Raw genomic sequence first — 22,688 nt, 5'->3', positions numbered from 1 at the left:
GCAGAGTAATTAGTGGTTTTGCTTAGCAGTAGAGGGTTTTAGACTTCTGCAAGGTACATTTTGGAAAACTGCAGAATTAAGGTACTTATCCTGCAATGAACTCTGTGTGGGCCTTTGGGGGTCTGCCTGTGTAAAGCTCATTGTAGGATCAGGCCCCTAGTGAATAAGAAGTGGTAGAAAGAGATTTTAAGATCCACCAGTCTGGATGACCTAAATAAGGCTTAATATGTTAATTTCCAAAGAAAAAGAAATTTCCAATGTACAGTGCCTTTATGAGGATACTCAGTCAGCTAAGACTTTTAAGTAAAAAGAAAAAGAGCAATTGCCCTAGTAATTTAATAATTAATAGTTATCTTAACACTGATAGAATGATACTCATTTATGGAGTCAGAGTAATTAGCTAATGAACTTACCAAACCATTATTCATTATTTTTGAAAAGCCATGGAGAAATGGGAGGCACTAAAATAATGGAGAAATACAGCTGTGGTACAAGCCTTCAGAAAAAGAAGGAAGGGTGTTTCTGACAATAGCTGCCGAGTAAACCTAGTAAAACAATGGAACAAATATTAGGAAAAAAAATCACTAAACATCTCGAATGATATAATCTCTTCTGCTATCGGACGTGGAAGATATTTTCTTATGAAATATTGCCAGAAAGTAAAGATATTGACAAGTTGGATAGAGTACAGAAAAGAGTAACTGAAAGGAAATGGGGCTGAAGGGCTTTAATTATGAGGAAAGATGAAAAGCTTTTGTTAATGTTTAATTTGTCTGACTAACAACTAGAGCTTTGTGAGGTGGGACATGATAACTGTCTGCCGATATGTGGCGTACACACCACAAATTATTTAGGGAGATACAAAGAGTTATTAATTAGGAGTATTGTGATAAAGTAAAGAAAGGGAAATTCAAATTGATTATCAAGAAAACTTTCCTGACAGCAAGAGGTACAAGACTGTGGAATATTCTCCTAAGGGAAGTTGTGGAACCCATATTTCTCAGTACATTAAAAATTACCCTGAGTTAAGCTCTAGACAAAATATGGTAGGGAAAAGTCTTGGTTTAACAGAGGATGCACTAGGTGGCCTAATAGATATTTTTTTCTATATCCAATTTTTTGAGTCGAGGATCCTGCATTATGTTTTCCCTCTAAGTCTTTAACATTTAATTGAAGAAAGCGACCATGTTTGTGTGGCATGATTTGTTTTTTATAAACCCATGCTAGTTATTGCTTGTAGTTCCATTATCCTGTAGGTGCTTACAGATTATTTTCCTCTTGGAGAGTTGTTTGGTTATTCGAGCAGTGATTTAAGTTAGGTTTTTCAGTGAGTAACTACCAGGATTGTCCTTTCCTCTTTTTTTGGGAAAGTTAATGTCCTGTTTGTGTCCCCCAATACTCAAGTGTTTCTCCAGTTTTCCTTGGCTTCATAACAATGTCAGTAGCTCAGTACATTTGTTAGCAAATAATTCATTTAGTAATCTGTGTTGCAGACCATCCAGACCTGGTGAATTAGTATAGATTGTTTTTTTTTAAAAGCATTCTTAATTTTTTTCTTACTGTCTGAATGCTTTTCACCTTTTTTATCTTGTTATTAAAAAAACGTTCAGTAGCTTTTTAGAATCATTGTCAATTTCCTGTCTCCCACTTCTCTTATTAATGAACCTATGGTATTGTATTTGTTTTCCTCTGATATATTTGCAAATTGTTACCCTTAATTTAAAAGGAGAAATGCTTTGGGGAAAAATATAAAGGACTGTTTTAAGAACCCAGGAAATTATCAGGGTATGTATGTAAAAAATGCAGAGATATAAGATTATAAAATACAATATTTGAAAATCAGGTTCTCCCTGATTGCCAGTGCTGAGTTCAGGGTTCTTCGTGTCCCATATTACAACTGATAACATCACTAATGCCACAGACCTTGTCCTGTAAAGCAGCACGTAGACCAGAATTCTACTGAAGTCAGTGGGACTTCTCACGAGCGTAAGGTTTTTCTTCAGTTGCAGGATTGTGGCCTAACACAATAGTAGAAGTGCAGATCTTGGGGCTATTTACACGTTCGTGACATGTTTAAGCCTGGTAGGGGAAATGCAGAACCATAAACTCAGAGCTTGGCAAGTAAAAAGTCATTTAGTTTATTTTTTAAATGAATTTCTCTGTTATTTTTAACTTACCATATATGTTGTGTTAATGATTTGGGGGTCTCGGTTTGATTTATTTATTTATTTTAAGAAGGCATTTCAGTCCACCTTTAGCCAGAGTGCCTTCATGATAAAATTCCTTTTGAACTCCACTGTGAATATTCAGCCTTTCTCTTTTTTTTGTTTTTTGTTTTGTTCTTTCTTTAGAAAATTCCCAATGCACTGTGGGCCAATCTGATCCAGGAGCGTCTGTCAAACGTGGACTGCATCAAACAAGTAAGAATTGCTCCTCGGAGGGCCAGTGGATAAGCACTTACACGACTCACACACAGTAGTTAGCATTCCAAGTCCTGAGCAGAGGAGGGAATGGGGGCAAATCAACAGGGGCTCAGGAGCGGATTGCTTTCTTGAACATCCGTGGAGGGAGTTTGGAGCTTTACTAACAGGATAAAGGGGAGGATGAGAGTATGCATATGCTAATCGTATAGCAGCAAGATGATCAAAGGCTGAACAAGCATAGCTTTGTTGATTGCCTGGGGCAACTGGCAGAGTTATAGTGGACAAAACAGATAAACAGAAAATACATAAAAATCAATATATTGATTTAGATTTTTAACTCCCCTTGAAGGTGAGGGAAAAGAGCCCTAATGTTTATCATTTCATTTCAATCTCCTCTGTTTCTCGTCTTATCTTTTTTTCCCCCTCCATGCTAGGAAATGCTGTATTTGAACATACACTCTTCTAGGTAATAATTAATAAGTTCGTTATTAGGTTGCAGAAATGGGCAAGTGAATAGGCTTGAATATGCCCATGGGTGCAAGGAATTCATAAATGTAAGTAGGGTGTCCTAAACCGGAACTTCTGAAGTAGATTAATACTGGGCAAACTGAGTGGTTTGAATCTGGACTAAAGGAAAGCCCAACTCCCTCTTGTGTATTTTCTTTAGATCAGGAGAAGCTGTTATGGTTTATTGAGTCAATAATCAGCCCATTATTAAGATTGTTAGAGCCATAACAGTCTGTTGGGTATAAAGCCTCTTTCTAAGTTATGCCATAACACAGACTATGCAGTATATGGTGCACTTTTCTAAAATAAGTGTACAAACCACAGTCTACATTAGATTCATGCAGTCTGTGGTGTATCAGCTGAACTGTGCCTCAGTTTAACCACCTGCAGATGGCACTTCCTGCCATCACAGGGATGTTGAGGTTTGCCATTTAATAAAACCTTGTCCCTTTTTGACATCACTGCCTGGTTTGTTCATTGAGTAAAGCAAAGACAGCCGCTAATGCTGGGATGTCTTATTGAAATACTGAAAAATCCTCTCCTAAAACAGCCTTAACATCAGGGACAGGAGATAATTGCAAGTGCCACAAATGTCATGTAGCCCATGCTTCCATAGTGTTTCCTTGATTTGTACTGCATTTTGCAATGTTCTGCAAATTCTAGGCTTTTGTTGTAAAAAAGGAAAAATAGAGGCCTTGTTTATTTTACAAAACCAACCACATTTAAACACCCAGGGCTAGAATATGATGATAACATGTCATGGTCCCATCGTCACAGGTGAGACCAAACCATGGATACCACATACTTGGGCCACTACCTTGTGCTTTAAGATGGTAGATTTTTGTGGCACAGGTGGTGGTAACTTTTCTATCTATTTTTGTTGCAAATATATAGCTATGACTATGTAAGTGGTGTGGTACTATCCTGTGGCAGAGAATGCTCTCCAGCCAAGCAACAGCTAAAGTGTGCGCAGACCCATTGTTCACCTCATTACCACTATGAAGTCTGAACTTAAGTGTTTACATGCAACCATTTAAATGGTAATGTGGAAATTAAAAAAAAAACGACAAAAAGGAAATCAAATGCAAAAAATGACATTAATACACTGTGGTTACCTATTTGCAGTTCACGGAAGGCCACATGGTGGTACCATTAATTGCATTGTGCTGTATCTTATTCCTTAAGTAATTCCATTCAAATCTAAAGAGAAGGCATCAAAGGAATAAACAAATCACAGTCCATAGTTTCCTACATGGGGAAAAATATTTAATAAAGCACTTTTCAATCTAACGGCTAAAGGCATAACACAGTGCAATGATTGGAAGTTGAAGCTAGACAGTTTCAGACTGGAAAGAAGGTGTACATTTTTAACAGTGAGGGTAATTAACCACTGGAACAATTTATCAAGGGTCGTTGTGAATTCTCCATGATTGGCAATTTTTAAATCAAGATTGGATGTTTCTCTAAAAGGTGTTCAAATGGAATTATTTTGGGGAAGTTCTATGGCCTGTTATATGAGGTCAGGCTAGATGATCAAAATGGTTCCTTCTTCTCTTGGAATCTGTTAAATTATTTCTACATATTTTACAAATAAAGTGGTTTAAAACACCTTAATATATATTTAGCTAAATATGTATTTACTAAGGAGACTGGAGTCATCCAAAAAATCAGGGTATGCTTTGTAACCTTTCAATAAGATTTTTTTTCCAAGTTACCATGTATTAAAAAACCCCAAACAAATATATACCATAATTTTACAAAGGGAAATTCATAGACCAAGTACCTGATTCACCACTACGTTAATCCAGATTTATGCCAGTGGAACTCCCTTGAAATCAATGGGGTTACAGCTGCATAAAACTGGAGTAGCATAATGATGAATCAGGCCCCAGATAGCTAAATTACATCATCTATAATGTAAGGCACAACTTATTAATTCAAGCTGATGCTCCTTCCGTAAATCTAGCTGTTATTTGCCCTTTGAACCCTCATGCTATATTGGTATGAGTCCAGGACAGAAAAAACTGTGGAATAGCTTTTCAGTTCATTATGTATAAGACTTCCCCTCCCCCATCTTTTTTAAATGGCCCATTTTCTTTGCATTTTAGAATGTCATGGCACACTCTCCAACTCTCAACCACTGGGAGATTTGAAACAATCATTTTGAATTGTTAGAAAGAAATTAGTAAAGAGATTGGGAAAAAAAACCTAAATGTCTGGGAAGTGGTTGTCAGTTTTCCTGTACAAAATACTGTATGCCTTAATCCATAATTTATCTGTTCATTTTGAATTTGCAAAGTAGAATTAAACTTCTGCATTGCAAGTCATTATTCTTGAATTATCTGGGTCTGCCTAGTTTCTCTTAGAGCTTTTTTTAAGATGATCTGCCTTTTTTTTTTTAATGGTGATAGATGTTTATCCCTTTAGGCCACATATCTGGTGGTATTTACTGTATCTGCATAAATGGACTAAATACACGCTGGAATTAAGCCTTTCTGTGTAGCTGTAGAATGTGTTTAAAGACCCAAGTACACAGTACAGTTTCTTGTACATTTATATGGTATTTTAAATTAAATAATTTAACTGCTGAAATCAAGTGAAACCAATATTGTCAGCTGTGGGTATAATTGAAACCGAGCAGAATGGGGGAATAGAAACAACCAAAATTTTGTATTGAGGTAGTGCTATGAGACTGTCAAATATCTGTGGCAATTCTATGGCAAGGAATGATTCAGTTTATTGTACGATTGTTGCCTCCACAATTGGATATGAACATTTTAATATTTCTCTAGTTGAGTAAAATCAGCATGCTTATCATGCCACTTAATAATAGTGACACAATTCTGACTTGGAAGGCAGGGAGTGTGATCTAATGGCTAGACCAGGAGACCGGGAGGTAAGATGCCTGATGGCTATAAAGTGCTAGATGGAACTGCTTGCTTGTTCTCAGAGGCCAAACCCATCGAAATAAAAATAATTACAAAACACAGCAAATCCCAGAATGAAATCCAGGAGTTCCGAGTGCTAACCACTAGACATACTGTCCTTGCATTATCAAAGAAAGGAGTTTCTGTACTAGGTTTTTATTTTTAGTCAGATTTGCCACCATAATTACCACTGGTGCAACTCCACTGGTGGTGGAAGCGATGGGGTCGCTAGTGTAGACAAGGTTGCAGGCTGCCACTAGTGTTTTTAAAAGCATGTTGTTTAACCATGGTCAGTCAGACCTACTGAAATGATAGCTGCTGGTGCATTGTGTACACTAGTGTTCCCACTGTTGTCACCACTAGTGGAGGTGATTGGTGGTAGAAATGGTGGGAAATTTTAGAGAAAGAGGGTGTGTGCAGACAAGGCCTTCAAAGCAGATTCTGTTTACTGGTGAATAATTCTTCAGTTTAGGAGTTTTTGAAAAACACCAGGGTATTTCTAAACCCTTTGTAATGTGCTCCCATCCCTCACAGAAACCATATTCTCTCTTGCTGAAGCACACATTTTTAACAGATAAGTTTCTTACATGTTCATTGTGGTGCTATTAAGATAGGTGTTGACATTCTTCAGTATGCAGACAAATTCCACTCTTCTCCACAGGTCCTGTGCACACTACACTTTTTTGCCCCATATTTTCCACAGTGGCTAATGCTGTTTAAGCGCCACTGGTCGTGGCAAAGATCGGAGCTTGAGTCAAGAAAAGGCACTTCCAGCTACTGACATTTTAAGCATGTAGACCTGCTTAGGACATCATGATACTTAAAATGCCAGCAACTGCCTGGAACCCTGTCACTTCCATTATTGTTACTGCCAGTAGAACGGAACCAGTGCTTGCAGTGATGGGACATTTGGGGCAATAAAAACTTACAGACATCTCCAAAAAAGCCAAGTTGAGCAAAAAGGAAGTGCTTGCTACTAGTTCAGTTAGATGTGAGTAAGTTCACTGAGCTCTAGAAAGAATGTATAATGGTGCTGTAATCAACAGTCACTAAATGTACGGATGTCCTCTTTTTGTGCATGTTCAATTTCCATATGAAAGAGGATCCGTGCATTTTTATTACTCTTTTTAAGTGAAATCTCATACAATTAATATTGTGGACTGTAGATTTTTGAATTCTTTGTATAGATTTATGGTATATTGCTCGTAACATAAGTCAGTATTTTATATTGAAGATGTTACTAGATTGTAGGAGCAGTGTGCTGGACCATAGTACCACCAGCTGTTTGTTTTATTTCTCCTTGTGGTGTCATTGGGCTGGCATTAATTGCACAGCTTTCATCCCACTGACAGTAGGAATACAGAATTTTTTGTGCCATTGTTTTGACACTCACAGGTTTATAGATGTCACAGGCATCCTCTAAGGAGTACAATTTTATTGATCAACAGCTCTGCTGAGACTGTATGTTGTGTGTTCCTCTAATACAAATGTAGTTAGGCCTGCAAGGGATCAGGCGGGTAGGTCTTACAGCATACACAGAAAACTTATTGCAAGCATTATGTTAGAACCAGGGACTTGTGAAGCTGATATGAGGTTGTTTCATCTTATAGTGTTAGTACATGGTGTCTAAAGTTCCACTGGCTATTACCTAATTCTTGGGATGTAATGTTGTGGAATGAATTTATAGAACTGGAGAAGTCTAGTATAGAGGTTGCTAGGTGGCGAATTTGCACTCTTAGGAATGGCTGCCTGAGAAAGGAGCAGTTGAACCTTATGCACCAGTCTCAAGATCATTTGGGAACTAAGCCTTTGCCAGTGATTAACTTGAGTAATTGGAGTATTTCACTTGTTAAAACTAAGCAGTTCAGAAGAGTAGAAGAGGTGTTTGGCTGTAAAAAGTGATGAACTCACACTTGCATTGGTTACAGGATCTTTCTTTGGTTGTTGTTTGGTGGATGAGATCATGTAATCAGTGGGCCAAATCCTGCCTCCAGTTTCATCTGTGCAGCCCCATGCAAGCTGATAGTGTACTGTGTTAGACAAGTGTCATGGAGGGGAGAATTTGGCCCATTAATATCAATTTATTTGTCTACATAGGACATGGCTTCTTATTCAGTACTGAAGCTACCAAAATGCTTTTTATGTGGGCAAAGAGTTTCCTTTCCAATAAAGAGATTGACAAAGTGTGACCTCTTCCAACCTCTAGTCCTCCTTGTGACAGGTTGTCCCCTCCCCCACCTGATGTATTGGAGTACCACTGAGCCTGCCTGTTCCACCAGCCTGGGTTTCCTTACATTGTCCTGCTGAACCAGGCCCTCAAGCCTTCTCCAGCCCCCACACAGGTAGGGACACGCCCAGCTGCAGAAAGACACAGACACTGAAATCAGCTCTGCCTGGGAAGGCTTCGGCTAAGGAATTGCCCAGCACTCAAGTGCACACCCCCTCTGAAATGTAAACCCAAAATTGTATCGTCTTGCGCTGCACAGAGAACTGCACAGTGTAAGCTCATGAAATTCACCCCCTCCCTCAGTGTGGAGGAAGATCTGCACAGCTTTCCTCCCCCCAGTTCTGAATTCCACAAACTGGTTTTAGAGAAAACAAAACCAAGTTTATTAGATTTTTAAAAGATAGATTTTAAGTGATTATAAGGGATCGCAAACAGATCAAAGCAGATTACTGAGCAAATAAAACAAACACACAAACTAAGCTTTAATACACGAAAGAAACTGGTTACAGGTAAAAAGAACAGGAGTACTTGTGGCACCTTAGAGACTAACAAATTTATTTTAGCATGAGCTTTCGTGAGCAGGTAGTAATTTCTCACCCTAAATGTTGTATTAGGCATTTCTTTCATAGGCCAGACACCTTTTCCAGCCTGGGCTCAGATCTTCTTCCCCCCGCCCCCTTCGTCCTTGTTCCTAAGACATTTTCAGCAGTCATCCTGGGCAGGGATTCCATGAAGAATGAACCCTGATTAACTCACTTCCCTGCCTTAAATAGGATTTACATATGGCGGGGTTTACTTTGTCTTTCAGTGGGATTCCCACTCCCCTTAGTGGAAAATACTGGTATTCTAGGATGGAGTCCAGTACCAGGTGACATGATCACATGACCCTGCAGTGTCAAAGCAGCCATGAGTCAAAGGCCATTTGTAGCATTCCAGGAAGCTTCTCAGGAAGGTGGGAGATTAGCATCTTCAAAGTCCTATTGTTCTCCCTAATGGCCCATGCAGACTGATTGCATTCTGTCATCTGGGCGTTCCCCAGGTACAAACACTTTTGTAATTGATACATAGTCAATATTCCTAACTTCAGATACAGAAATGATACATGCATACAAATAGGATAATCATATTAATCAAATCATAATCTTTCCAGTGATGTCTCACAAGACCCATCTTGCATAAAACACGTCTTAGTTATGCCATATTCATTTCATAACAATATCTCTATGAAGAATATGGAGTGTAGTGTCACACTCCTAATACCGACAAATTGTAGGAATCAGCTTGTCAGTAGAGACTTTCACATATCTACTGCCTTCTGCATAGTGATAATTGTGGCATCTTTGCTAGGTGTGTACTCCCCTGATTTCCTTTGCTCTTATCCCCCTAGTTCATAGGGATGGAGAAAGAGGATGGGCACAGTACAGAATAAAGGGTGGGCACAGTAAATAAAGGAGTAGTTCACCGCAGAAAATATTGTGCAATGCAAGCTTATAGAGATGGCATCAAAAGGCCTGAGACAGTACATTGTATTTGCAAGAGGTAGTTGCAGTCATGGGAGAGTTTCAGTCGACAAAGGTCATGCAGCCTACATCAGTCTGGATGCTCCAATTCTTGTAAGAATTATTATGTCACCTTTAGGTCTGTCTGCTTATCTCAGTATTTATACTGCACTCCTTGCCCCGGTATCTGACAGTCTTAGAGAACGACTTGGGTCCACAGTGGACTTTAATCATTGATTTTTGTTGTTGTTTGGTTACCTCTCCTTTCTTTGGATGGGAGGGAAGGGCATATCATTTTTTTTTAAATCTGAATGTTGTGGGAAAACAATGGTGAAGACATTTTGTTCTGAAGGCAACAAGATTTGTGGTCTTTCTAATCTTTTGTGAAAGGGAATGCCAAAGCTGTGGCTGAGAATTCTTTCTCAAGTCTAATGTGATTGAGTGGTGATTTTCTGCATTTCTTCACTCTTTGTCTTGTTCTAACCCTATCTGTGTCAATAGCTTTCTATTTTTGTAATAAGTTTTGAGGATGCTCAGGCCAAACAGTAATAAAAGAAAGCTGAGTATCAGTGTAACTATTAGTTGGGTGGAAGGTGTCACTCACTGATAGGTTGATAGCAATACTGCACTGCAGCAAAAGACACCCATGTTTGAGAATGACCTTGGGTTTCTTCTGCTCCAGATTCCTTGAATTTGAAGGAGTGAGGTGATATCCGTACAAATACCTCATTGCTGCTGATTTACACAGGGAGGTAGGTGTCCAAGGAGCACTTTACCTGACCTTAAGGCAAGAGCTGAATGCCGCCTTTATCACTGTCTTGAAGTTGGAGGGGATTTGAGGGTCCAGTTGTGGGGAGTAGATGATGGCCCCAGAATGAAGCATTATGGAATCCTCAGGACCCTAGCTTTTATTCACGGCTAGACGTGAGGATGTGCTGCCTATGCTTGGATTGCCTGGAGGTTATTGTTATCAAGAAGAGAAAATAGATTATTTCATAAAGAAACACATTCTTATCAAGTGAAGTTACTAATTACACTTTAATGATAGTCAGGAGGGCAGAAAAGACCAGTGTTTGCATAAAGCATGATAGGCATATTTTAAGTCAGGTCTTGCTCTGCTGTATGTTGCTACCTCTTTCTTAGTTCCCAAGCCACACTCCCTTTTTACTGTGTTTTTTTTTTTTTATCTGTGACATCTGCTTGGAGCTTGTCCCTCCTGTGATACCATACTACTTGCAGCTGTTCAGACCTCCAGCTCTGAGCTGTGCATGGGGTGCCCTGAGCATACGGCCTTTTTGATGTGTGATAAAACAGAACCAAGCCACTGGGGGTATGGAGAGGGAACGCATCAGAATATCAATAAACCTGCTCTGAACAAAGCTGCAACTCTGTGGTAGAATAGACATTTCACTGAAGTGTCAAGTAGATGGATAATGTATTCTAATTAGGGACTACTGGTACCTCAGAATTCAGAGACCTTGGAAATAAGATCCAAAAAACTAACTATTTATATAGGGTTTATTTATTATGTATTTGTTTAGTGCCTTAAAATATATTTGTTACAAGCAGCTATTCACTGAGCTATGATTTCTTACTTGAACTTTTAGCCATTAAATTGTATGCTATCTGCTTTAAGGGACTTTGGCATTTGTATAATTGTATGTGAATCTTATAAAGTGTGTTGCATCTTGTTAAAAAGATCATCCTCTATCTCTTGTTCATTGCCGAGTATTTGCTTTTGAGCTGTAATGCTCCTAAACTGCCCTGGCACCAGAAATCTTGTAATATGTTGTTTAGTTTAGATTCCAAAGAATATTAAACTAGGAATGGAGATAGTGGGTCAGGTCCTCAACTGGTGTAAATTGGCATAGCTGCATTGATGTCAGAGGTGCTATGTTCATTTACACCAGCGTAGGATCTGGCCCACTGTGGGTACAGGACTTGGTTTCACATGTCTGGCTGAACAGAGTGCATTTACAATACAATGCTTAGGTTCCTAACATACTGCTAAAACACGGTAGAACCTATTTCTGTTCTCTCTCCTCTGTAACTCTCAAGGGAAAAATTGATTTTTTAGCACCTGTGTGACCTTATTCAGCAGTTCATCCTAATTTGATAAAGCAAACACTGGGAATGGCAAAAAATGGCTTGCAGTTACTGGAGTCTTTTTTTTATTGCCCTCAGATAACTGCAGGATGGCATGCTAGTGATATTGGGCTAATTAGGGAATTTTAAGTAGTCTACTCTATTTTTTTTGTGTAATTGGAATGCCCTGATTTCCTCTTACAAAAATCACTGAGGTATGTTTCCCTGAAATAATGCTAAAATTTATGTGGGAGATGATGATGGTTGCTAGCTAATGCAATACAGTATTAAAATGTCTTTTTTCATAAAAAGATATGTTCTTTCAGCTTCCTTATCACCCCAGAAAGTTATTGGGAGTACAGTGACAAGGACTTGTTCAGCTAAACAACTAACAAAGAGAAATTTAGACAAAATTTAGCAGGTTTAGACTCCGGGGCTATAAGAGAGGTAGATTTCAGATACTGCATCACATAGAAATTGAGTAATGCTGCAGCACTCCTGTGGTATTTCATAGATCTGTAAATGCTTCTTTTTTTTTAAGATGTTCAGTCCAACACTTATCTGGCTATAACAAGGACTTAAGGGAGCAAAAGGATTTTCTTTCTTTCTTTCTTTCTTTTGCTCTGTTGCTTCATTAGCTCTGGGAAGTAGGGTTCCATTACTATGAGTTTTCCTGTATAATTTACGAAAATAATGAAAAAGTGCATATTTTCTTCAGTGCTCATTGCTCTTTAGATTTGTTTAGTTTCTCTTTTTATAAATCCATGGTGTGGCTTGGTATTCTTTTGAATATTTCAAAATTGTAGAAATTGTGGTGGGTTTGTGCTGGTTGGGGGTATTTTTGCCTTTTGTTTTGTGTTTCAAGAAAGAAGACGTTTGTATCCTTCGAGGGTTTTTTAGATTAAAACTAAAAATAAATCACTAGTAGAATATGTAAGTGTCCATTTTACTGTGGTGATGTTATTAGTGCATGTTGCCTTCAGACACATTCAACACTGGAAATGGTCAGTTTCTTTTCTCCCAAACATCCACAGTAGAACACATCTTATGCTCTAGTTCATTGAGATGTTTTTTTCCTGCTGGATGAAATTCATTTTTGGTACTGAGGACCCAAACAAGGTCCCATTTTGAGGCAAAATTTTATGTGTGCAGGCAAAGGGGCATCACATCTGTATTGTGGAGGGGTGGACTGCCCTCTGCAGAAAGCTGGAGTAACTACTTTAGAGGGACTGCATTGCAACACCATGGTCTGCGTGCAGTTTGGGATGTGTAAATGGTATATCTCCTTAATGCCTGCCTAATGGTTCACATCAAATCTGATTTCTTGGGCTTTGGGTGGGTGTGGGTGTGAGTTTTACCCTAAATAAGGGAGAAGGGATGATATTGCAGCTAAAGCACAGGACAAGAGGTGAAGAGATCTGGTTCCTGTTACCACCTCTGAATTCCCTGTCTGAACTTGAGCAAGTCACTTCACTGCTCTGTTCCTCAGTTTCCCTGTCTGGCAAATGGGGATAATAATCGGACCTATCTGGTTTCACTGTCCAAGCTGAGTGCTGATAGTTCAAGTGGTGAAAAGTAAATTTGATTTAAGAAATTATTTCAGTTGTAATAAATTGAGATGATGTTAATAACATGTGAAATGATTTTTTAATATCTGATGCTAATTTTTGATGGTGTCTCTTTAAGCTTAATTTATATTATTTATATTACGATGTGAACTTAATGAATCATACAATGAGCGAGGAGGAAGATGGTATATAATCTTCAATAGGAATTGAAAGTGCAATCAACTAAAAGATGGCTTTATTTGCAGTTTCTCGTGTACCAAAAACTTCAATAAATGTAATATTTTTTTAAACGATCCAAAATTAAGAAAAAAGTTAATCACATAAATAATCTAAAATATGGCAAAATTGGATACATTCATTTGCATTTAGCAAGTCTCCATCTCACTGCCCCTAAACTTTATCCTATAGAAATGTTGAGAGATCAGCTTTCTAGAAAAAGATGAACCACCAGTCAATAAGAACTAGGCATTTAGGGCCAGACCTTGGCCCATGCTATGACCCCATTGTACAACTCTACTGGCATTAAGGGGTCATAAAACTGCCCTAAGATGACATCTGAAGATTCCCCCAGCAAAGAGGAATTCCAGACTGGTTTACAGCTAGTCTGTTCTAACCTCTAAAATCCACTCCCACCCCCAAATAGGGGTTACGCCGGGGCAGTGCGCTTGGAAAGAACATGGTATACTCCAAATATCCCCACCTGGCATTTACACCATAAACTAGAGCAGCGCTGAGGCTGCTCTGACACATGTAGAGGATGAACTGACCCCCAGCTGCCTCTCCACCTTCTCATGTCCTGTGTTGAACATATCTCAGTCAGATCCAAGGATCCAGGCTTTATCCAGATAAATATTCAAGAGGTAAAAACTTGATGTAATTAGCAATATTACCAAAGGCTCAATCCTGGGGGAGGGGTATGTGTGTGCTATGTTCTTAAATCCCATTGATTAGAATGAACTGAGAATCAAGTGCTCTTGACACCTTAAAGAATTGGGTCTCCAATGATCTGTAGATTGTAATTAAATGTTCTCGACACTCAAAAATCTCAAAAGTGCCCAGTACTGAAACTATTGAGCTTTCAAAACATCAAACTACCCTCCGCTCATTGCATGTGATTATGATATTCCATAGAGGAGCTCAGTGTGGAAGAGTCTTCATCAGTCATTCATTTCAGAGGCTTGTATGGATTGTACTAAACGATTTATTGGAAAAGTACTCTGAATATGTGCATTATCCAAATCCTCCCCTTGTTTTAGGGTCAGTATAAGATTATGATCCTAAAAAATTTCATAGGTTGAACTTGTCCACTAGGAAAGAATGAAATGAGGTTACAATTGTTTTTGTCTGAGCAGGTGAGATAACTCAGTGTTTCAAAGAGGTAGAAGGAGATTCAAATGTTAACTGATGTTTTAGTCTGGGAAATGGGTACATTTTTTGGAAACATTTGGGAAGCCCTGGTCTAAATGCATGACTTATTCCCGATTTACACTGATATGAGATCAGAATCAGATAGTCTGTGTTCAACAAATGGGATTTTTAGTCCTAGGATTTAATTGTTAAGGTTCCCTCGGTTTAGATCAATAATTCTTTCATGTTTTTTGTGCAATAGGGTTGGATTTTGGAAGGTTTTCCTGAAAACCGGGATCAAGCATGGATGCTGCAGTCAGCTGGCATCACTCCGAGACATGTTGGTAAGAAATACAAGATTGTTTGTGTACCAGAGGTGAAAGCCACTACTGACCTAAACAAAAACACCTGAAAATGTTAAAACCAGTATTTCTTAAATGTGTATAACATGCCCAAGAGATCAAAGCAAATCAGAAACAGTCACTGGACTGGAGGAAATGACTACATGAGGCCTGGGACCTCCAAAACTTTGGGGCAGTCTGTTGAACTATTTACCCCATCCCTAGATGAACCTTTGTCTTCTTCAAAAAAACAGGAGTACTTGTGGCACCTTAGAGACTAACAAATTTATTTGAGCATAAGCTTTCGTGGGCTACAGCCCACTTCCATCAAATTCAAGCCTCTTCTAGCAAGTGACTGCAAACAGCTGTGCCTCTCTGCCTCTGCCTCACCAGTGAGTCCAAACCTCCTCTGACCTCAGGACCCAAATCTCAAGGATTCTGCTTTAATTGATCCCTGGGAGCAAAAAGGATCTAAAAGAGCCCCCAAGCCATTCCCTCTGTATGATAGAATAATAAATACAATTTACTCAATACACACAAAATGAAATGGATACACCCAGGCCTTAAGCCTGACCTTTCATGCCACAGGTGGAATCTTGGGTAAGTCAAAGCAAAGATAATTCTATAGTGGCAGGGCCTTGAAGGACAAGACCCTAGCACCTGCCCTCCCCTCCTTGGGACTATCTGCATTTCCAAGTCATTGTTAGATAGGGACCTATCCAAAATGCATGAGAAAAATGAAAATTGGGGTGGGGGTGGGGCAGGGAATGATTTAAAAACTGCACAGCTCAAGTGTGAGTAATAAATCAGCCCCAGTTGTAGTCAGCAGGGACAGGATAATTGGCTACTTTGGATTTGATTTGTACACAATTCCGCTGTTAGTAAAGGAATTCAGAATCACTGTGATAGTGTTTAGAAAAATAGATATATTGGATAGTACTTGTATGTGGTGCATGTATTTAAACAGTCATTTCTGAAGGTAGCTAACAATATTGAAGGTCAAATTCTTCCCTCAATTTTATCTGTATAACCAAGAACAAAATAGCACCCTTATTTAGAATATAAATGAAGAAGAACTTTGCAAGATTGAATGCACATGCCTAAATTAGTTGAATTTAGTAAGTGAATGACCATAAAAGAAGCAAGATTATTGCATCACAGAATGTACTAAATTGAGCTATGTATTTATCACAATATATTTCTTCCTAACTGCCATCTGACTGATAGTTTTGGCCAAAATTTCCCCCCAAAATCAAATGTTGATAGGTAAAATACAGGGAAATAAGGACAAATGTTACAAATGGGGAAGATGGCTAAATGTACATGAACTGCATCGATCCATCCTTACTTGCAGAGCACACTTGGAAGCATCTCCAAGAAATGAAATCAGTAACTAACTGAAAATGCATTTCTATTCTGTTTCTTCTGTGCTTAGTTGTGCTGTATGCTCCAGACACAGTGCTTATTGAGAGGAACCTTGGGAAAAGGATTGATCCATCCACGAAAGGTGTAGTATGCTTTTGTTACTGATCCCTTCTAGGAGAATGTTTTTGTGTCAACCCAAGAGACACTGAAGTGTTGATGCTTTTAAAGTTGATTTGTAATGCTGTCCCTTTACGATGTGAGTAGGCAATGTAATTCTGAATCAGATTTATTTTAGTTTGTTTTAAATTCAACATGTATAATTTTCTGCACCAATTTAGTGGGGAAAGTATTTGTAAAGACCTGTTTTGTGGCAAGCAGCACTGCTCCATTACAGCACAGGTCACCCTAATGTGTGTAGTCACACCATAAGAATTTTACTATTTACCATGGCATCTTTGATAGACCTTGAATGTCTGCCTCTCCATAAAAGGCAGTTACACCTTTGGATAACCTCCACTGTGTGTGATGCCAAGTGGGAGAGCCAACAGGAAATGGCACTGTTGCAGATGACACTTTGGGTGTTCCACAGGAACCCATGTCAGTTGTTTTAGGAGTAGCATTGGAAAGGACATGCTGAATTAAAGAGATGGCTTTTATTTGCTTTTCTACAGAGGCCTTGGTTAAAGTTCAGGGTAGGAGCCAGGAAATCTAAGTCCTGTTCCCAGCTCTGCCACAGACTTCTTGTGTAACCGTGGGCAACCATTCTGCACCTCCGTCTCCCCATTTGGAAAACAGGGATAATATCCTACCTTACAGCTGTGCTATAGGAATCAATATTTTAATGCTTAAAAAGTGTTTAGAAATCATTAGGTGGAAGGTGCTAGGGAAGTGCAAAGTATTATTCTTATTCTTAATTAAAGGCTTGATGGTACCAGATAGGCATAGATCTGTTCTGGAGATCCCAGTGTATAGTGGTAGCGGGCACACTGCTGCACCACACTAAGGGACACAAACATACCTACCCCCCACTGTCACATGGCTGGCTAGTTCTTTCTGCCACTATCTGTCTTCTTTGTGGAGCTATACGGTAGTAGTTAGGAAGGAATCACTGTGCTTCCCTTCTCCTTATGCTCCAACCTAAGGTCTTGGTACAATCTAGACCTTGATTATGGTGAGGAACCTTTTTGCAAGGTGAACAAGTTCTATCAAATTCTTTTTCCTACTGGGTCCTAATTACTGTTTAACTTCTAGAGGTGTACCATACCACCTTTGACTGGCCAAGCGACCCCCTGGTGCAACAGCGTTTGGTGGAGGCGGAAGGCATATCTGAACAGGAGACAGCAAAGCACCTGCTGGAGTATCATAGAAACTTTCCCAGAGTTTTCCAGATCTATCAGCAAATACTAAAATCGATCAATGCTGACCAACCTTGTGCAGATGTCTTCTCCCAGGGTAAATATCGATTGTGTACAGTTGGAAGGAAATTTGATAGCTGACAAATTCTCATCTGAAAGAGTGATTCCCAACATTTAGAGACAACTGTGCCAAGTTATAGGACTAAGATCTCACATGTATCAGTCAATGTTGACTTGCCTCTAATTTGATTGTGTTCCGTGTGGCCTGCTAAGCTTGGGCTGCTCCAGACAGCTTCTTTGCTGGTTAGAACAGGCATGGTTGAATGGGAGGTCTTCTTGATTCTGCAACCCTTACTCACAATGAAAAGCAGTTCCTCATTAGAGTAGTCCCATTGGGGACGCAATGTGAGTAAGGGTTACAGAATCGGCAAAGAGTCCTGTGGCACCTTATAGACTAACAGACGTTACAGAATCATTTCCTAAGGGATGGAGAAGCCTAGAGTTGCAGTTATAAAAGCCCGCAGTATCAATATTGGTATACATACTGGAACCACTGGTAATCTCCTGTACAGGTACTACATGCACAAGTCCATTAACAAGTAGTAGTAGTTCAAGGCGGGTTGTATTTCATTATATAAAAGTTGCCTGCACTGAAAGGTTTGCTACGTGGTAATCCTTTATTTGCTTTTGTTCAACTTTTCTTTGATGCATTCTGATATTGCATGTTGATTCTTCATGAAAAAAATGAGGAAACTGTCGGGAAGACCAAGTGATAATGTACATTGTATCTGTCAGCCTGTTGATGGTGTAGTATAGCCCTGTAGTTTTGCATCTCAAAAAGGTCTTTTTTTAATGACAAGTGCTGCACTTTTAAGATAAACAACTAGGAAGTTTATATTCGGAATTTACACATTAATTACCTCTAAATTACTTAATTAAATTTAAAAGTTCATATCATAATTCATAAAGAATTCATGCCTTGAATTGTAAATAAAAATGTGAGTGCCTGAATATTAATTATTATTAATTAATAATGTAGTGAGATAAATTGAAAATTGGAATGAAAAAAAATCCTCTCTAGATCTTTTTCTGCAGTGCATCAAGCAGCCAGATATTTTTTTAAGGAATAATTAGATGTGGAGACTGTCTGGGGGATCATTACTCCTAATTAACTTGGTTATTTACTGCAAATTAAGCATCATTTGTAAGCAGGGTGGTTTGCCAGTAATGTTTGTGCTTTTGGATACCCTGGTTGTGGAAAGTGCTTAGAATAACTAGACCCCTCCTTGGTTAGCTGACATTTGTTTTTGGATAAATTATGTGATAGACAGATTATGATTTTCAAGATTTGTGTGTTTAATTTGTATTTTTAATGACAGATGTGGGTGAGAAAGGGAGTCAAGAAATTGCAACTTCATTAGATTTTTTTGGAACTGAGGGTCTGATTCTGATCCCACACCAATTAAACACCAGTGCAACTCCAATGACTTAATTGGAATTGCTCCTGATTTACTCTGGTGTGAGATCAGACTTACATCCAATATATTCAGAGATCTCAGCTGTACAGCATTCACCATGGTTTGGGAGCAAGGAATGTATCCCATGCACTTGCAGTATGATTCAAATGCTCCTTAGCAACTACTCCCAGTTCAGGAGCTAGAAATGTCAGAAGTGGACTGTGCTATTCTGCCTTTTTTCTACAATAGGAGGTACAAGGATCTGGAAATCAGACACAAAGGGAGATCATTAAACAAGTGTGCGTTAGTGTCTCAAAAACATGTAAAATGCTAGATTAAAGCACCAATCCCCTAAAGTGCCAAATGGAGTGAAGGAGAACTTGTTTAAAATATAGGATTACTCTTAAAGGGAAAATCAGTGTCTAAGATTTGGATTCTTGTACCCATTTTATTAGATTTAAATGTAGTGTGTATCACAGAGACCCCATTGCATCTTCATAGAATCTATATGAATTTAAGGTTGTCTGGACTGAAATAGTCATTCAGACATTGAGTTGTGTCTTCTATAGAACATATGTTATTGTGTAACATGGGAAATTTAGAGTCTTGCTTAAGTGTCTCTATTTCTCTTTAGAGAAACAAGGTTGGAGAGGTAATATCTTACCTCTCTTACATCCTGGGTCTAACATGGCTACAACAACACTGCATATCTACTTCTTCTTGTTCATCAAGGACCTGATCCTGAAAGGAGTATGGGAGTTGAGGGTCTCAACACGTTGGCAGACTCTGTTCCAAATATTCTGATGATAAAATATCTTCATTATCAAGCTAAACCTTACTGTACCTTCTTGCAGACCTATCTTATAAACTCTTCTTCTAGGACTGCAGCAAAGTTGGGATCACTTGTAATGCAACATTTGAATTATTCTTTACAAGGTCTATGGTCTTTTCAAAGTTCCCAGCAGATGGGCCCCTAGACTGATATAAAATTAATAGTTTCCTACCCAATACAAAGCAAGATCAACAAAAATTAAGCGATGCCCAACAGGCTGGGCTGAAAACATCAAGTTGTCTTTACCCTTCATGCAAAAATGATGTGCACAAGAATAAAATCACATGTAATTATATGGCATCAATGCTGTATTGTGTCATGACTTACACTAGTGCCACAAAAATTTAAAACATACTAAATAGGAGGGTGTTGATCACATAAGAAGCTGGGGAAGTGTCATGACAAATTGACATCCTGCCTCTTTCATAATTACCATATCTATTTGTTTAGAAACTACCATAACTATTAAATGTAATGATAATCCCCCTGCATGGTAAGTGTAGCTAAAAAGCAAAGCTGGTTTCTGTTAAAAATTACATGGTTAAAGTGCAGTTAGTAATTGAATCTCTCTTATAAAGTGCTTTGAGATCCACCGATGAAAGGCACAATATGAGTGCTAAGTATATTTTAACTATAGGTTTCCTAAAATGCTTGTCACCATAGTATTGTAAGTTACAGATAGAGTATGTCATTTATGTTGGAGCCCTGATCTCAATTCATGTAATACAAATACACGATGATAATGTCATAGTTATAAATAAAGAAATTAATCAATTATTGTTTCTGTTAAGAAAGCAAAAGTAAATGAATTTTAACTCTTTTTCTCGGCATCTGACTTTCTCATCTTTCTAGTTCTGACCTATGTCCAAACCTGGTGCCGATCAGCTGCCCCCTTTACACCACGGATTCTCTTTTGTGGACCCCCAGGCAGTGGGAAGAGCCTGCAGGCAGCACTAATAGCTCAGAAATACAACATTGTCAACAGTAAGTTCTCAGTAAATATGCACTTTGCTCCATTCCCTCTTTCTCTCCTTTTGATCATTTATCTTTTGCTGTCTTTCTTTCTTACTCGCTCGTAAAATTTCTCTGTTAGTCCATCACTGTGGATGTCAAACTTTTTGCAGGGGGGGGGCTGGAAAATCTTGCAATAAAAAAATATTAACCAATAAAAACATATATCCTGTGCCAAACTAGCTCCAACATTTTTTTTAGTCATCATTTTTTATACCCTTTAGATCAGTAGTTTTTCACGTGTTATACACCAGAGGTACTCCTGTGAACAGTCTGTAGTGCTCTGAATTCTCCATCGCATCAGTGGGTCTTGCATAATGACTTTGCACTTTCTCATGTCTACTCAGTATTGGGAGGCTTTTAAAAGAAAAGTGGTTCTGAAATGGGAAGAAGATTCTTAGTTTTTATGCATTTCAAATATATAATTTTTAAAAAGGGAACAAATATCAAAGTGACCTTTCTCTGCCTTTTATAAGGGAGCCCCAGAAAACATCACATGGGGCTTGTTCTGGTACATGTTCATAGTATCAAGTGCATCAAAGTAGGCTAAAGTAGATCACAACTGGCAATGTAGTCAATGTAATTTGCAGTCACATTGTGTAATATTATGTAATACTGGAAAAACTGCAGATATTTTGGAATTGTCACTGTAAAACTGCATAGCTGATCAGCTCTTTTCCTTCAAGTAATATTTAAGCCGATTTCATTAGTGTGCTTTAAACACACAAAACTCTACAATAATAACCAGAAATAATAAGTTTTAGGGAAAAAAGACAGCAGTAGGCCTGATCCTGCCTCCTATATTGATGTGACAAATCCTATGGACTTAATTGAACTCTTGCTGAAGTCAACAGAAAGAATTCAATGAGAACTGGATCAGGCCCTCAGCGAAGCAATCCCATGAGATTACTCTTGTGAATAAGAACTGAATGATCTTACCCATGTTATTACGGATCAGAAAATGCAGAGGTGTCATTAAAAATTTTGATGAAAACAAAAAAACATGTTTGTCTACATTGCTGTGGAAAATTTTGGCTTTTTGTCAAAAAACAAACAAACCAAAATTTTAGATAGAAAACAAATACGTTTTAGATTTAGATTTTTTTTTAGACAAAAACTCAAAATGTTCTGCAGAAGGCAGACACCTTTTGCAAAAAAAAAATGATTTTGTTGAAAAACCCACTTTTCTGTCAAAACTGTTTCAACAGAAATTTTTTGACCAGCCCTACATTTACACTAGTCCTAGCCATGGCCCCATCCTGTAAGTGCTATGTGTTCAGAACCTGCAATGAGTTCAGTGTGAGTTCCCTGTATGGATTGCAAGAGTGGGCTCATACATTGCTTAAGATCATTGCAACTAAAGGAAAACATTCTCCGTCCAGATCTTTAGCAGCTATAAATTGGTGTAGCTCCATTGAAGTCATGAAGCTATGTTGAAATTATACCAGTTGGGGATCTGGCCCTTGTTTTTTTTATTTTGAACAATTATCATTTTACTTAAATGCGTCTGAAAATACACTACAAATAATTAACAAACATTATCTAATAAAGTGAAAAAAGATGATAATCCTTATTTTTTAAATCTGTATAATAAAAAAATTAAATCTGCAAATAAAATTAGTAAAACCTTACTGTACCTTGAAGTATGTTAATTCCATTATGTTACATTGTATCTTTATTTTTAAAATATTTTATTAATTTTAACAAAAGCTTTATCCTTTAATGCAGTGATGACAGTCATTTG

General features: G+C 38.3%; 1 protein-coding gene across 10 annotated transcripts in view; it reads left to right on the top strand.

Moving 5' to 3' along the window:
* The window catches only part of AK8 (adenylate kinase 8), a 103,447-nt gene that overhangs the window by 20,666 nt on the left and 60,093 nt on the right, over nt 1-22,688 (top strand). For 9 of the 10 annotated variants that reach the window (XM_044992457.1, XM_044992459.1, XM_044992458.1 and 6 more), the window contains 5 exons: nt 2,352-2,420; nt 14,846-14,927; nt 16,360-16,431; nt 17,541-17,741; nt 20,786-20,917. In XM_044992457.1, the coding sequence (XP_044848392.1) occupies nt 2,352-2,420; nt 14,846-14,927; nt 16,360-16,431; nt 17,541-17,741; nt 20,786-20,917 (556 nt within the window). The remainder of the gene's footprint in view (nt 1-2,351; nt 2,421-14,845; nt 14,928-16,359; nt 16,432-17,540; nt 17,742-20,785; nt 20,918-22,688) is intronic. The other variant, XM_044992460.1, reaches the window with a different exon arrangement.

The sequence above is a fragment of the Mauremys mutica genome, chromosome 18, assembly GCF_020497125.1.
Source record: "Mauremys mutica isolate MM-2020 ecotype Southern chromosome 18, ASM2049712v1, whole genome shotgun sequence".
NCBI lineage: Eukaryota > Metazoa > Chordata > Testudines > Geoemydidae > Mauremys > Mauremys mutica.
The sequence above is the reverse complement of the archived record's forward strand: the minus strand, read 5'-3'. Positions and strand labels throughout refer to the sequence as shown.